Source organism: Cotesia glomerata, linkage group LG2 (genome assembly GCF_020080835.1).
Source record: "Cotesia glomerata isolate CgM1 linkage group LG2, MPM_Cglom_v2.3, whole genome shotgun sequence".
In the NCBI taxonomy this organism is placed as follows: domain Eukaryota; kingdom Metazoa; phylum Arthropoda; class Insecta; order Hymenoptera; family Braconidae; genus Cotesia; species Cotesia glomerata.
Window position 1 is genome coordinate 6,612,837 of NC_058159.1, and position 16,776 is coordinate 6,629,612.

Genomic DNA, 16,776 nt, shown 5'->3' on the forward strand with positions numbered 1-16,776 from the left:
TTAAAATTATAAAATATCAGCTAAATTAATTTTCATGAATTTTTTATAAAAATTTTTCTAAAAATAAAATTTTAAGTAACAAAGCTAATTATACTGTTAATAAAAAAATTTTTTCAGATCCATCAGCAAAATATTTACGCCTGTCACTAAAAAATAAAAGTATGTAATAAAAATAAAAGCACATCAGAGTGACATAAGGGTAGTCAGTGGTTTTATTCAGCCAAATGAATGCTGACAACCGGTGACAATTACTTGAACAAGGGGTTAATCCCCTCATTTTTGTTCAGTCCCTACAACAGCATTGTAGGCCTCTAATGTGTACGTATTATTTTATACATATAGCTATATACATCCCCTTTTATCTTATTTTTTTACTTTTGTCCATCTCTATTCACAGAACTCCCACTCGTACTCACATTTGCTCTGTCCCAGCATCTCTGCTCTTATTCACTCCAACATATTATTTTTCATTATATTATACCAACATATATAGATTTAATGTGACTACATAACACACCAGAAAGAAGAGGAGAGACACAGTAGGGAAGGGAAGCCCACGTGATCAACGGGCGGGGGTGGAAAGCGACATTTCGCATGCCCAGAACTCCACAGGCTGCAGCATCACAACGAGCCGGCTCGATCTACACCTCGGATGTTATTTTATCCTTTGTATTTATTTGGATTTTATTTCACCGCTAAATAATTTGTAAATAATCGCTGTTTTATTGCTTGTCACTCACAAATATTTTATTTCAAGTGAATTAATCATTTTTTTCACTTTTCATAATTATTTTTTATGTAATAAAAATTTTTATTTTTAAACGTGATATTTGGCCAAGGGATGATAACGTGTGACACAAGTTTTGTTGTTAAAAATGTTTTATGAATTGTGGAAAATAAGAGGGAAGTGATCTGCTTAAAAAGAGGTGAGAAATTTAATTATTTTTTATTTTAAATAATTTAATTATTTTTTTTTTAGTTTAGGTGATAAATAAAAATGTTTAGATTTTTGGAATTTGATAATAAAGTTAAGATTAAATCTTTTCCATTTGTCACTTCACTTCCATTCGGGTTAATATGCCAATATATTAACTATGTTTATGATGAAAAGATAATCTTTTGAATTTTGAAGGTGATTCACTAAAAAAAAATCAGCATAAAAATTCAAGATCAAGATAGCTCCAAAATTGCCTAATATTTTATTCATAAATTAACTTAAATATTATATTTTATTTTAACAGTAACAATATTACTGTTAAAAATTTTTTTATGTTTTTTTTTCTCCGTTTTTATGACCCACGAGTTTTCACATCTGGTTCTCAAAACGGAGAAAATTTTTCTCTTTTATATTCTCTCTGGTTTATTATCAAACTTAAAGAGAAAAAAAATATTTAACGAACATAAAAAACTCATAAATAAAAATTTTTAATTTATGAGTAAATATTTACTTGAAGCTCAAAAACAAAAAATGAACTTTTGATAATTTATTATAAGTGAGTATTATAATTATCCATTAACCAATTAGTTGTTATGAGTAATCATAATTATAATATTGTTATTAATAAAATAATAATTAGTATAATTGGTTAATGCACTTGTTATAAAACAATAATATATAATAAATAATAAACAACTAATTTCATTGTTCGCACAGGCGCGTCTCTGGGACATTCGATGTCAAACACAACTACAAACTTCTGAATCGATACTATACTATTACAATAACATTTATAACTATTAATTATTCTCTATTCATTGTCTGTCACTACGTGATGATAATTTTCCAGTTCTAATTATCAAATTTCGACAGATTTCACAAAGAAGAATATAATAATTGGATAATTATATTAATTAACATTTAATTTGTAAAATTTCGTTATACAAATGAACGCATAGAATTAGCAGAGGAGATATGTTTGACAAATAGGATATTTTATGCAAAATAGTCCATCCGCTCTACCTTTTTATTAGGCGTATATCTAATTTGGCTCGTTAAACAATCATGTATTTTAATTGGAATTGATGCGAGACTCGGGTCAAAGCTTAAAAGTTTTATTTATCAAGACTTTTTTATTTCTTATTTATATTTACCTTGTTCTAATTTATATGGAAATTTTATTTTTTATTAGATTCAATTATTTTTAAGGTCGTTTGATCTAAAATTTTACTTCACAAATTCTTACTATTAATAGATGAGAATTAATTTAGCAGATATTTAATCATTTTTAAAATTTTTTTAACAAATAAATTATGACAAAAAAAAATGAGAAAAAAAATTGACATGTAGAAATTTTAAAAAAATCATAAACGCAATTTTTTAAAAATAATTTTTCAGAAAAGATTTATTTGTTAAATAAAATTTAAAAATTATCAGTGACTGCTAACTTTAATGTCATTATTAATAATAAGAAGAAATGAAAAAATGTCTAAGTTAACTCCTCTAATTTATTAGATGATCTGTTAATTAATTATTAATTATTAATTACTAATTACTGGGGGTAGAATAAAACCTGGAATTTTTAATGCTCACATTCTCCGTCACTTACGTGATCGCTCGTATTGCAAGCGAAGCAACTTGCTCGCGATAACACATTGCTTGTTTAGAGAGACATAATAACGACAGTAATGATGACTCATATTACCTCTTATTACCCATTCTTTATATTATATAATTTATGTATTATTAGTGTTTACTTGGCAACTTTGATTATGGTGGAAAAATTATTTTGCATTTAATATTTTTTATTTAAAAGCGCTCACTTATTGGCTCCATTGAAAAATTAGAATTATATCCTGGACGTCAAAATTTTTGGTAAAAAATTTTTCTTCGCTTTTATCTGAAACTAAAAAAATTATTTTTATTTAAAATTTTAATAATTTTTAAATTTAATATTAATTATAAAAATATCTTTATTTTTCGACATTCAAAATTATGAAAATTAATTTAAAAGATATTTAATAATTTTTAGAAGTTTTGTAACAAATAAATAATGGCAAAAAAAATGAGAAAATAAAAAAAATTTTAAATACAATTTTTTAAAAATAATTTATTTCTTAAATAAATTTGAAAAATAATAAAGAAACTACTTACTTTAATATAATTAAAAATTTTACTTAAAATTTAAACATATTAATATTTTTTTATTAATTTTCTGGGAATTTATTTCTTCAATCCCAATAAAAACTTTTTTAGATATATAAATAATCCTTGAAATAAAACTTTTAAAGAATCAACAATCATAATTTCATTTTTCTTCCATAAATTCATTGATATTTCCTGTAATTAAAATCCCAACAATTAATTAAAAAGCTAAACCTTAAAAAATACAGTGTTGCAATGAAAAAAAAAAGTATTTATTTCACTTTAAAATATTGATAATTTTTAAACTTTATATTAATTACAAAAATACCTTTATTTTTTTTTATATTAAAAATGATGAAAATTAATTTAGAAGGTATTTGATAATTTTTTTGACAAATAAATTATGGAAAATGGATGATATCTGTAAAAAAAATGGAAGAAACTTTTAAAAGTCATACATGCCAAAAAATGGTCAAGTGACTGCTAACTTTATTGTAATTAAAATTATCATTTAAAATTTAAACCTGTTAATATTTAAAAAAATTTTTAATCTTCTAGAAATTAATTTCTTCAATTTCAATAAAATTTTTTAAAGAATTAATAATTATAATTTAATTTTTCTTCCATAACTTAATTGATATTTCCTGTAAACAAAACCCTAATAATTAATGAAAATTGTTAGCCGACATCTAAAAATTTTTATAATTTTTTTTTATTGAAAAAATTATTAAAAAAAAAAATTTCATTTGTAAAAAACTTCAAGAACTTTAAGTGCAATTAAAAAAAATTTTTTTTTGTTTTAATTTAATTAATAAAAAAAAATCGAACCAATTAAAAAACTAAACCTTAAATAATACAGTGTTGTAATTTAAATAATAAAAAAAAATATTTATTTAAATTTAAAATTGAAAACTCGTATATTTCCATACAGATAACTTTACACAAACACGTAATGTCAAAAAAAAACATATTGCGGTGATGGTGATATTCGAGCCGGTGTTTCCATCAATTCCACGTTCAAAGTTGCACTCTATTCCCACAATAAAGTACAATCGAATAGAACGGATAGACATGGAATAGGATTCTTACGCAAGTCATCAAGAGTATCAATATCATTACACTTAGCCGAAGTACTCTAGAGCTCAGCGTAACCTGGAGTAGTCTGGAACGTTCAGGCGAGCTAAGTGCAAGATGGCTTTTATGTTTCTTCTCCATTGTTTTTATTTTTACTTACCAACTTTAGTTTCATTCTGAAGGGCGGAGCGCGGTATCAGACGCATTATGGACAGTAACTCCGTTTGCTAACATAAACCATCAAGAATAGCATAGCGTGAGCTTAGTTGGCAAAGGGCGTCCCATTGAATTTCCAGTTACCGCCCCAAGAGTCCTGGTGCCGCCTACCCATCTCCTAGATCATCATATCCTTCTGCAATTGGCCATACAATCAAGGATATATATGATTATATCATAATTATAGATCTCTACTTTTTGGCATTTATGCTCGCCAACAATGGCGTCAATTTTTAAATTCTTCTGCGCTTAACTTTGAAAGAAGAAGAAGATTATAAGACTTTTACTATTATTATTCTGTTATTTTTTCATGACACTAAAAAATTTTTTAATTAATTAAATCAGAACTTTAAAAATTGCACTTATAGTTTTTCTAATTTTTTTCATAAGAAAAATCCTAAAAATCGTCAGATGTCTGCTAATTTTATTTTCATTATTTCTTCTCAAATGAAGTATACTTACTTATTAATTAAATTAAATTAAATAAAGGTAAAAGTTAAAACTAAAGTTTAAATTTCTACTTTTAAATTCTTCTGGGCTTAACTCTGAAATAGATAATAAGATTTTTATTATTATTCTGTTATTTCTTCATGACACTAAAATCAGCTGACATTAAATTTTTTTTTCATTTTTTTAATTAACTAAATTAGAACTATAAAAATATTTTTTTTAAATTACACTTATAGTTTTTCTAATTTTTAAAATGTTAAATTTTTCTCTTAATATTATTCTATTAATTTCTTTTAATAAAAAAAAATCGTCCGATGTCTACTAATTTTATTTTCATTATTTCTTCTTCCGTAAAAATATACTTACTTATTAATTAAATAAAATAAAATAAAGATAAAAGTTGAAACTTCTACTTTTAAATTCTTCTGCGGTTAACTCTGAAACATAATATAAGATAAAAAATAGTAATATTTTTATTATTATTCTGTTATTTCTTCATAAGCTTAAATTTTTTTTTTAATTTTTTTAATTAATTAAATTAGAACTCTAAAAATTGCACATATAGTTTTTCTAATTTTTTGAATAAGAAAAATCGTCCGATACCTGCTAATTTTATTTTCATTATTTCTTCTTACGTAAAGTATACTTACTTATTAATTAAATAAAATAAAATGAAGGTAAAAGCTAAAACTAAAGTTTAAGCTTCTACTTGAATATTGTACACGTTCCAAGGACCGAGGATCCGGTTTTCAGTTACTCAAATTACCTTTACTTCTTGGTACGTTGTTGTTTAATATTATATGTTTCATTCTAGTACATTTTATTCTTACACTAGTCTTCGCAGATTATTTAGAACTCGAGAGGATTTTGAAATTGAATATTATTTTTTTAGTGTTTTGTATCCAGAAGATATTATATGTCTTCTCATATATTCGTACATGTAAATATTTTTTTTATTATTAAATAATATATGTGTATGATTATTTTACAGGTTGGATATGTTAACCGAGGACAATGACCCAACTAAACCGGCAGGGGTTTTAGACAATACTGGAAATGTTTCATCCTCGACGGAAAGTACGCTCCAACACCCTCGTGTTAATAATGGTTTTTATATTTATTTACACTTAATATTTTAATTATAGTTAATTTAACAGGCATGTAAATAATTTTTAGATTTTTAGAACTTATTAAATTATAATGAAAAAAATTATAAGTGTAAATTTTTTCAAATATTTTTTTATAATAATTTATTTGTTATAAAAATTAAAATAATTTTTTTTCTTCAGTAATTTTTATAACTTAAATAATGGAAATTAATTTAGCCGACAAATTATTAAAATTATTAAAAAAAATTTTAATTTCTAAAAAATTAAAAAAACTATGTGTAATTTTTAAAAAATGTTTTTTACCTTTAATTTAATAAATGAAAAAAAATTAAAAATTTGGGCTAACTTTAGTATTATCTTTAAATATTATTTTTTTTATAAAATTTTTATTGAGTGTTTTAAAATAAAATAAAAAAAAAATAATATTTAATTTATTTTTTATTTTTATAGAAACTGAAGTAAAAAATGAAGTACAAGACTGTCCAGAAAATGAAAATGTACCGGGCAGTGAATTGTACGTTGATGAAAATATAGACGATAAAGAACAGGAGTATCCTGATTCTATGGAAAAGTCTGACTATAGTACTCTTTATGGAGCTAATCAGTATTATAACAGGTAATTTTATTTTGATCCAATTGTAGTGAATGATAATCACTTGCTAAAGTTAAAAATTGATTTTTACAGTTTATATAATTCTCCTTCATATGGATCAGTAACAAAAAATTCACCGAGCCTTCAAAGCTCGTATTTAAGTTCATACACAACACCAAGCCCAATGGCCCAGTATGGCTCGTATCCTGGATACAACAGCAGCAGTTCAACATTTTCACCAGTGGGGCAAAACATATCTTCAGCCTCCCAGAAATTAGACTACAGCGCGTATAGTAGCACCTGTCTCTATGGGAATGAGCGGATGCCGCTTCAATATTCCGGGTATTATCCGATGCCAGGATATCATTCGACATCATCGTCATTTAATATCGGAAACCTTAATTTCACAGGTAATAATAATAATAATGATAAATTATTGATACCGTGTATTGAGAAAAAAAATTAGCAATGTTATAATAAATTAATTTGTTAAAAATTTTATTTTTTAGCTGAAGAAATAAAAATTTTTCTCACAGTAATTTTTTTGTTGAAAAAAAATTTTCTAAATTTGGGAAAAATAAAATTTTAAATAAAAATTCACAAATTGTCTAATAAAAATTATTTTTTAAATTAATTTATCAAAAATTTTATTTTTTAGCTAAAGAAATAAAAATTTTCTCATTAAAAAAAAATTTTCTAAATTTGGGAGATAAAAAATTAACAAATTGTACATAAAAAATTATTTTTTAAATTAATTTATTAAAAAAAGTTGCTGTAAGATAAATATTTATTTCTTCATATAAGAAATAAAATTATTAATAAATTAATTTATCATTACGATATTTTCAATAAATAATAAACCAATTTAATCTGTTGTAAAGATTCAAACAAGGCGAGTAGTCTCACGCTGGACTCATCCGGCCACGACGCCAATGATTTGACGACCCGCGACACTATAGAAGGTAAAAATAAGAAAAAGATGGATAGGACAAGTAAGTTTAGCATAGTGGGACGAGAGACTGATCCGACGAAGGGATGAAAATTTATTTCAGGCGCATCAGCGAAGCCCTGCAAGCGCGGAAGACGTCAAAGCGGAAGCGGAAACAGTATTGGATCCGCTGATACTACTGAAGGCGGCACGGATCGGATATTCATCTGGGACCTTGATGAAACCATAGTTGTGTTCCATTCCCTGCTTACTGGACAGTTTGCGACCAAGCATGGCAAGGACCCGGCGTTGTTGGCTCAGCTGGCGTACAGGATGGAAGAAATGATATTCAATTTGGCAGACACACATTTCTTCTTCAATGACGTTGAGGTTTTTTTATTTTTACTCATTTAGCGTTTAAAAGTATTTTTTTTAAATATGACATTAAAGTTAGCGGTCACTTGACAATTTTTTAATTTTTTTTAACAAAAAAATTTGTTTCAAAAAATTAGATTTGAAAAATTACATTTTCAATTTTTTAAAATTCCTACATGTCAATTTTTTTTGCCATATTTTTTTTGTTATAAAAATTTTTAAAATTATTAAATATCTGCTAAATTAATTGTAATTTTTTAAATTTAATCTAAAAATAAATACTAGAATTAAAATTGTTTTTAAAAAATTGAATTTTCAATTTTTTTTAATTTCTAAATGTCAATTTTTTTTGCCATAATTTATTTGTTGAAAAATTATTAAATATCTGCTAAATTAATTTTCATTTTTAAAATTTATTTAAAAATAAATACTAAGATTAAAATTATTTGAAAAAAATTGAATTTTCAATTTTTTTTAATTTCTAAATGTCAATTTTTTTTTCTAATTTTTTTGTTACAAAAATTTGAAAAATTATTAATTATCTGCAAAATTCATTTTCATTTTTAAAATTTAATTTAAAAATAAATACTAAGATTAAAAATTATTTAAAAAAAATTGAATTTTTAATTTTTTTAAATTTCTAAATGTCAATTTTTTTTTTCTATTTTTTTTGTTACAAAAATTATCAAATATCTGCTAAATTAATTAAAATTTTTATAATTTATCTAAAAATAAATAGTACGATTCAAAATTATTAACAAAAAATTGAATTTTCAACTTTTTTTAATTTCTAAATGTCAATTTTTTTTGTTAAAAAAATTCGAAAAATGATTAATTATCTGCTAAATTGATTTTCATTTTTTGAATTTATCTAAAAATAAATATTAATATTAAAGTTATTTTAAAAAAATTGAATTTTCAATTTTTTTAAATTTCTAAATGTTAATTTTTTTTGCTATAATTTATTTGTTAAAAAAATTTAATTTTTAAAATTTATCTAAAAATAAAAACTAAGATTAAAATAATTTTTAGGATTGCGATCAAGTGCACATTGATGACGTTTCATCAGACGACAATGGTCAAGATTTATCCTCGTACAACTTTGCAGCGGATGGGTTCCAATGTGCATCTGCAAACAATGGAATTTGTCTGGCTTCCGGAGTCCGTGGTGGCGTTGATTGGATGCGAAAGCTGGCCTTTCGTTACAGGAAAATAAAGGAAACATACAGTAATTGCAGGAACAACGTAGGCGGTTTACTGGGAGCTAAACGGGAGTCCTGGCTGCAATTGAGATCAGAAATTGAGCTGCTCACTGACAACTGGCTCACATCTGCTGTCAAGTGTCTCAGTCTCATCAGCAAGCGCAGTCACTGTGTTAACATACTTGTAACCACCACACAACTCGTTCCTGCGCTGTCCAAAGTGCTACTATTTGGTTTAGGGGGGCTTTTTCCTATTGAGAATATTTATTCAGCGACTAAAATTGGTAAAGAGAGTTGCTTCGGACGAGTTGTAGCTAAATTTGGAAGGAGATGCACTTATGTAGTCATTGGCGATGGCTCTGATGAAGAAACTGCTGCTCGAGCGCACAATTTTCCCTTCTGGAGGATAAATAGTCACTCGGATACTCAAGCGCTCTACAATGCCCTTGAAATGGGCTTTCTTTAATTTTTTTTTTATAAAAATATTTAAGATGAAGATAAATCTTCGCTACATCTCAACTTATCGTCATTCCTAATTAGTTATTATTATTAAGGCCAAGATTTTTGCCTTTTAGAAATTAATGTTTTAAATTTTTGATATTACAGCGAAAATATTAGTCCTAAAAAAAATTTTTTTAAACAAAAGTTGTAGGAAATTTAATTTTGTACAAAAAATGTCTTATGATTTTTTTATACAACCAATATTTTCACTGTAATTTCGAAATTAAGATTTATAATAAATAAAATTTAATTTTTTAATAATTATTAAAATCTTAATTTTCAAATTACGGCTTTCTGATTGGTCTTAAGAAAACATTATAAAAGACTTTTTTTATAAAATTTAATTTTGAAAAACTTTAATTTTTTTTAAATTTTTATATGACCAATATATTCGCCGTAATATCAAAAATTGAGATTCATAATGAATAATTCAAATTTTTGGTAATAATTAAAATCTTAATTTTGAAATTACGGCTTTCTGATTGGGCCTAAGAGAAAATTATGACATTTTTTTTATAAAATTAAATTTTGAACAACTTAATTTTAAGAAAATTTTTATATGATCAATATTTTCGCCGTAATATCAAAAATTTAACATCATTAATTATTGTTGTTTTCAAATTAAGGCAAAAATCCTGCTTATGGTTATTATTATTATGATTAATAATTATCATAAGACTTAATTATATTATTAAGTAGATAATCTAGTAAAATCGATCGTTTTATGTGACTAAATTAAAATAAAACATGGCCAATAATTAAATTTATTTAATGATCGATTTAAATTCAGGGTCGACGAGTGATTAATAAAAGAAGCTATAGAGTAAATTTAAAAAAAAATTTAAAGGATTAATTGAATGGGTCTGATAAATTATTTATTTGTAAAATTAATTCTATTGTATTTTGAAAGAAAGATTACTGTCAATTGAGATATTAGCGAGCTTCTATATGTATAAAGATTATAAATTTTATTAATATTAATATTATCATGATAAAAAATTATTTTAAATGTACTTAAAGGTGGACGAAAGTATGATAAAAGTGCAACGAATTTTTTTTAATGCTATTAAATCTTTAAATATTATTAGTTTTTTTATATACCTGATTATTAGCATATCAAACTTAATATTTAACAAAGGTATCTTATAACTTTTAAAGTTTACTTATTGAAAATCTATGTACTAAAATTATTTATAAATTTTTTTAAATGCGACTATTTGTCATAATTTTTTTTTTTTTTTTTTTTTTTTTTTTTTTTTAAATAAAATTCAACGATTATTTTTAACTATACAAAAAAATAGTTGGTATATATGTGAACTTAAAGATATAGAATAAAAAAATAAAAACTATATATAAACACATATGGTACAAGAATTAAAAAATTACGACAAAAAAAAAAAAATAAATCAAAAATAAATTTAAAACATTAAGAAAATTTATTTCTTAAATTTAATATTATAATTTGATGAAGTTAAATTGAATTATTTTAACATCTTATAAACAGGATGTATAGTTTACAATATTAGTAATGATACAATATAATCTAAACATAATAGTTCTAATAAAAAAATAATGATCTTACTTTAATGAGTGTGTTAAGGTCAGCTCCTATTATTGTTATATAATCTATCTATATAAACGATTAACTTTTTATTTTTAATAATATTCATATTTTTTTTTTTAAATTCGTATGTAGAATCACAGATTATTTCGGTGCTTCTCTTCACGCAGCTATGACATAAGTTGGTGCTGTTAAAACGCCACAATTGTTATCTTTTTGAGCCATTAGAATGTACCCATCATTACCCCAGTAATTAGACCATGAATTTTTAACGAGCCAGTAATCTTCGCCATTCATTGATCCCCAGCCAACTGCTAGAACAGCGTGATCTAAACCGTCTACTGTATTTTCTGTAAAAAAAATTATTATTTATGTGAAAAAAAATTTATTCAACATATTCTTTAAATAGAATTTTTTCAAATAAATTTTTTTTTCTTTATTAAGGAGGAATACCACTGTGATGGTCGAAAAAGAAGGTGATTTTCGGGATTTTTTTTTACAGGGAAAATAAAGGAATTTGAGGATTTGATTTTTTTTATTTTATTAAGGGTACATTAAAGATTATTGCCCTAAATTCGTATTAAAAAATATTTAATTATTTCAAAGTTATTAACAATCTCGTAGAGAACAAAAAAAAATTTAACCCTCTATGGTCGCATCGATAACTCAAAAACGAATCATCTGAAAATAAAAACCCAAATTGCTTTTTAATCAGTAAGGATGTAGTTATCGTTGCACATACGAAATTTTGAAAATTTTTATTTTTAAAAAAACGGCGACTGATTGAAAATTTTATTATTTTTACTGTTTTTTTTTTGTTTTAACCCGGCTAAAAAAATCTTTAAAATTAAAATTTTAAAAATTCCGTATGTGCAACGATAACTACATCCTTACTGATTAAAAAGCAATTTGGGTTTTTATTTTCAGATGATCCGTTTTTGAATTATCGATGCAAACATGGAGGGGGAAATTTTTTCTAGTGCTCTACGAGATTGTTAATAATTTTTTAATAATTAAATGTTTTTTAATAAAAATTTAGGGTAATAATCTTTAATGTACCCTTGATAAAATAAAAAAAATTCGATCCCAAGTTCCTTTATTTACCCTGTTAAAAAAATTCCCAAAAATCACCTTTTCTTTCGACCATTACAGTGGTGTTCCTCTTTAAAAAAATAAGTTTAAAAGTTTAAATTTAAAAAATTAATTAAAATAAAAATATGTTAAAAAAAATTAATTAAAAAGAAAAATATGTTAAAAAAATTAATTAAAAAAAAAATACAGTCGAGTCGCGTTATGAGTCCTCTTTGTGTCTCTCTCATATTAACAGGCGAGACCATCTTTTTCTCGCTTTGCTCTCACAGAGTTCAACGGAACTATCTCTGTCGCACTCCTAACAGCAGAGCAATTGCAGTTTCGATTGGTTTCACGAAACGAATGAAATTTTTGAAAAAAACCCTTTGTGGTGAAATAGTTTATTAAATTATCTATTATCTCTAAAAACGTTTTTTCAAAATTTCCATTCGTTTCGCTCAGCCGATTGAAACTGCAATCATTGGTCTCGGCTGTTAACGCGAGTCTGGTTAATTAAAAAAGAAAACAAGCAGGACTCATAACGCGACTTGACTGTATATTAAAAATTTTAACTTACTGCAATGAGCGTCGTAGAAAACTCCATTAGAATAGAAAGAGAAAGCTTTTTGTGAAGCATCAATGGCAATGGACACTGGACCATTTTTATAAAGAGCGACCTTCAACGCTTTAGGATCCCCAGAAGTAACATTGACAAAACCAGCCATCTTAGCAGTTAACGTAACATTATTGATATGACAGTAACCGTCTTGCCCAATGTATCCGCCGTACTCATCTTCAGTAGGGAGTCCACCGTGCTTCATGATCCACTCGTATGATCGGAAGTCTTCACCGCCGTCACAGCCATTGTTACCGTAGCCCCAAGAGCAATCTATCAGCGCTTGTTGAGATAATCGTACCAGATTTTTGTACTTCATAAAGTAAGCACCTTCGACTGCGCCTGTTGTACCAAAACTCCAGCAAGATCCGCAAACTGACTGATCTTTAACGGGTGTTACGGCGCCATAAAGTCTCCAGTCGTGATTTTCTGGTAGCGCAGCAGACTCTTTTTCTACGTCATGTGGGAAAGGTAGTCCACCGTTGTAAGAAATTGGACTGAATCGCTTTCCTCGTAAGTATTTCAACTCGGTGTCGTTGCGATCAGCCAAATGATTCACTGCCAATTGGAAGCCTTGATTCTTTCGGTTTATTGAGTGGATGTATCTGATTATATTAAATTATAATTGTGTAATTTTTTTTAATTTTGTTGATATTAAAATTATTTCAATTTATTTTACCTCAAATTTTGACGGAATATTTCCTTTCGGTTACCATGCTCTTTTATACCGTCGTACTGTTTGTTGTGTTTTCTTTTGAAAATTTCAAACTCTGTGTCTACGTGACGGTGATCATTAGAAATAAATTCATGGATAGGATTGAATGTATACAGATGTCGGTCTCCTGGTCCTGGGAAACTAGTGCATGACATGTCTAAAAAAAAAAATTTTTTTTTAAAGTTACTAAATAAATCATTATTTATAAGAATAAAAAACAATCGTAGTTGATAAATATAAACTGAGTTGGGAAAAATAAATTTAAAAATAATTTATCGCTGCGTATTAAAGTTACGTAATCTTATCGATATAATTTTAGTGTAAGTTTCAATACAAAGTGTCTATTGTTAAAAATTATTTATTATAAAGTTGATAAAGTTTTTTTTTTTAATAAAAATTTAACTTACTGCTAGCAATTTGGAAAACATTTGCATCTGGAGTTTCATATGAATACCAATCATAATCCAAATAATAATGATCATAATGAGATCCTAAAAGTGAATTAAATCCTTTCATCTCGTATCTTACTGGAATAGCTTGTTTTACTCCATTATTAACTGATTTCTAATTAGAAAAAAATTAAAAATTAATTAAAAAAAAAAAAAAATAAAAAAAATTGATTGTTAATTAATAAAAAATAATAAAAAAAAAAATTAATTTTTAATTAAAAAAAAATTAATTGATAATAGATAAAATTTCCGAATAAAAAAATTACCTTGTATCTAATCCAAAGAGTATATTTATTAGTTTTTTCACCAAACTTCTCTACAAGGCGCCATTTTTCACAAGGAGCCCCATCGATTATTTCTTCCCCGATGCACTAAAAACATACATTAATTTTATCACTGTTGTTAAAAAATATATATAATAATATTACGAAATTTCCAACTATTATAAAAATTATCAAGGAATTATTGATAAAATTTTATTTTGAACATCAAGTACCTGCATGCCACTCGTATCTGGAAGAATTGTTTGCGGCTGGATAGCCATTTGATCGTCTCCGTAAATTTTGAAACATGACTCTTTATTCAATTCCTGTTCAGTAGTCATCGGAGCTATTTTGATACTCGATCCGTGACTTCCATCACCGCTAAGCTGGAATGTTTTCACCATTCCTAAAAACAAATTAAAATTTTTTATTTTTAAATCAGTGCACAAATTTAATGATAAATATAATTATTACCTCCGTAATAATCGATACGACTTGATCCTAGCTCGCCATCATACCAGGCGTAAAACGGCTCTTTTATTTCAGCATACGGAATATATAAAGTTCCTTTTGTGACATACTGATTACTAAATGTTGGAGATGTTAGATATTTTGTTTTAAGTGGAGATTTCAAATGCTTCTTGCTGAATTTTGGGTTTTTTATGAAGGCATTTGCACACGAGATTCCTAAAAAGTATAAAATGTTATTTTTATCAATTTAATAGGTTTAGTTATTTTGTTTATAAACGACACTTAAATTAACAGAAATTTATGATACTAAAATGAGCCGACGTTCGACAATTTTTTATTTTTTTTATCAATTAAATAATTAGAACGAAAAAAATATTTTCAAAAAACTGCACGGATAATTTTTAATATTTTCTACACGTAAAATTTTTCTTTTAATTCTGGTTTAAGAAAAAATTTTTATAATTATGGTTAATATTATCGTCCATAGTTATCATAAATAAATTTTTTTATCTCAGGAATGTGGACAAGATAGGATCATAATAACAAATTACATTATTATTATTATTATTATTTTTTTTTTAAATAATAATGTAATTTGTTATTATGATCCTATCTTGTCCACATTCCTGAGATAAAAAAATTAATTTTTATAATTTTTTGTTTTGAAAAAATTATTTAAAAAAATTTTCATTTGTAAAAAACTTAAAAAACTGTAAGTACGATTTAAAAAAAAATTTTTTTGTTCCAATTTAAGAAATGAAAAATAATAAAAAAATTAATAACGTCGGATAACTGTATTATATAAATAATAGAAATTTGACTGTTTTTTTATTTATATAAAAAAAAATTATTTAAAAAAATTGCAATTATAATTTTTTAGAGTTTCTAAAGACGGAATTTTTTAAATAAATTTTTCTTCACTATAATTTATTTCTTAAAAAAATTATAAAAATTGTCAGATGTCTCTTAATTTAAGTATAATTTATAAATTGTTAAAACTTACCGATAAATAGGATAACAAATATCCTTAAATAATTCATTTTGTTTCCTGCAAATAAATAAAAATTATCATTATTCTACTCTAATTACAATTATTAATAACTAAGTGTGATAAGAGGTGATAGCACATTGACCTGTTCAATTGTTGTCTATTAAATGTTACGCTTGTGTTTAGTATGATAATTATTCACAATTAATATATGAGTTCATTGATCCATAAAAATGAGTTTATTTTTTGACAGTTTAATTATTATAAACAAATTTATTTACATAAATTATAATAAGAAATAAATAAATAATAAATAAGAGGAATATTTTTGACTTTTCTTTGTCATTTTTGTTGGAATTTAAACTTTACTAACAATAACAATAACAACAACAATAAGACACTGAAGTTAACTGACAGAATTTTTTTCATAATTTTTAATAAAAAATTCCACGTGTAAAAATTAAAAAAAAATTATTATTAGAAATTTTTGAAGTATTTTTTTTTTTTGTAATTGATTTGTTATAAAAATAAAAAAAAATGACAGTTGTCAGCTAACTTCAGTATCCTAACAATAATAGATAAATTAATAATAATTAAAATTTTTACTTACAATAATACACTAGTACAAAATTTATTATTAAAAATGAAATATTTATTTTTTTTTTAATATTTTTATTAAAATATCAACTTTAAATATTTTTTAAAGACGCTCTTGGTGGATGCAAACGTCCTTTTGTGGTTAAGAATGAAATGGCGTTTTAGTGGCAAACTTATTCAATATATAAGGAGTAATAAGTGAAATAAAAATAAAAAAATATATATGAACAATAAAAAAATAATAAAGTGCAATAATTGTATATAGTACTCACACGTCGAAGATGATAACAAAAGCGTGAATAACAAAATGATTCACAAAATAGCAATTCACGCCTCCTTTTATATTGCGCGTCTGCGCTGGTAAAAAAATCTCCAACGTTTACTCAGCATCTTTGATACTCTTCATAGTTAAAGCAGAAAATTACTATGCGTTAGTCAAAATATATTTATAAATAAAATTATTCATTAAAAAATTATTTTAATTTATTAATTTTGTTTTTTAATAAATAATAGATT

The 16,776-nt window shown here is 24.9% G+C and overlaps 2 protein-coding genes across 5 annotated transcripts; one reads left to right on the top strand and one right to left on the bottom strand.

Annotated features, from left to right (window-relative positions):
• Positions 1-549: 549 nt before the first annotated feature.
• LOC123260197 (eyes absent homolog 4) lies at positions 550-9,653 on the top strand. Of its 3 annotated transcripts, none has more exons than XM_044721198.1 (7): positions 550-926; positions 5,814-5,929; positions 6,382-6,547; positions 6,617-6,933; positions 7,405-7,515; positions 7,576-7,841; positions 8,859-9,652. In XM_044721198.1, exons 2-7 carry the CDS (start codon positions 5,821-5,823, stop codon positions 9,492-9,494), a joined length of 1,605 nt encoding a protein of 534 aa, XP_044577133.1. In that variant the 5' UTR covers positions 550-926; positions 5,814-5,820; the 3' UTR covers positions 9,495-9,652. The 3 variants fall into 3 exon arrangements, with proteins under 3 accessions (XP_044577133.1, XP_044577136.1, XP_044577134.1); XM_044721201.1 differs by having other exon boundaries at positions 581-926; positions 5,814-5,899; positions 8,859-9,653; XM_044721199.1 differs by having other exon boundaries at positions 587-926; positions 7,405-7,485; positions 8,859-9,651.
• Positions 9,654-10,946: 1,293 nt separating this feature from the next.
• LOC123260198 (digestive cysteine proteinase 1) lies at positions 10,947-16,668 on the bottom strand. 2 transcript variants are annotated; one of them, XM_044721202.1, is made up of 9 exons: positions 16,533-16,668; positions 15,679-15,723; positions 14,679-14,891; positions 14,438-14,610; positions 14,208-14,312; positions 13,900-14,056; positions 13,457-13,649; positions 12,739-13,382; positions 10,947-11,440 (listed from the first exon to the last, which is right to left on the bottom strand). In XM_044721202.1, the coding sequence occupies exons 2-9, from the start codon at positions 15,713-15,715 to the stop codon at positions 11,253-11,255; spliced, it is 1,710 nt and encodes a 569-aa protein (XP_044577137.1). In that variant the 5' UTR covers positions 15,716-15,723; positions 16,533-16,668; the 3' UTR covers positions 10,947-11,252. The 2 variants fall into 2 exon arrangements, with proteins under 2 accessions (XP_044577137.1, XP_044577138.1); XM_044721203.1 differs by lacking the exon at positions 16,533-16,668 and adding an exon at positions 16,274-16,292.
• Positions 16,669-16,776: the final 108 nt, after the last annotated feature.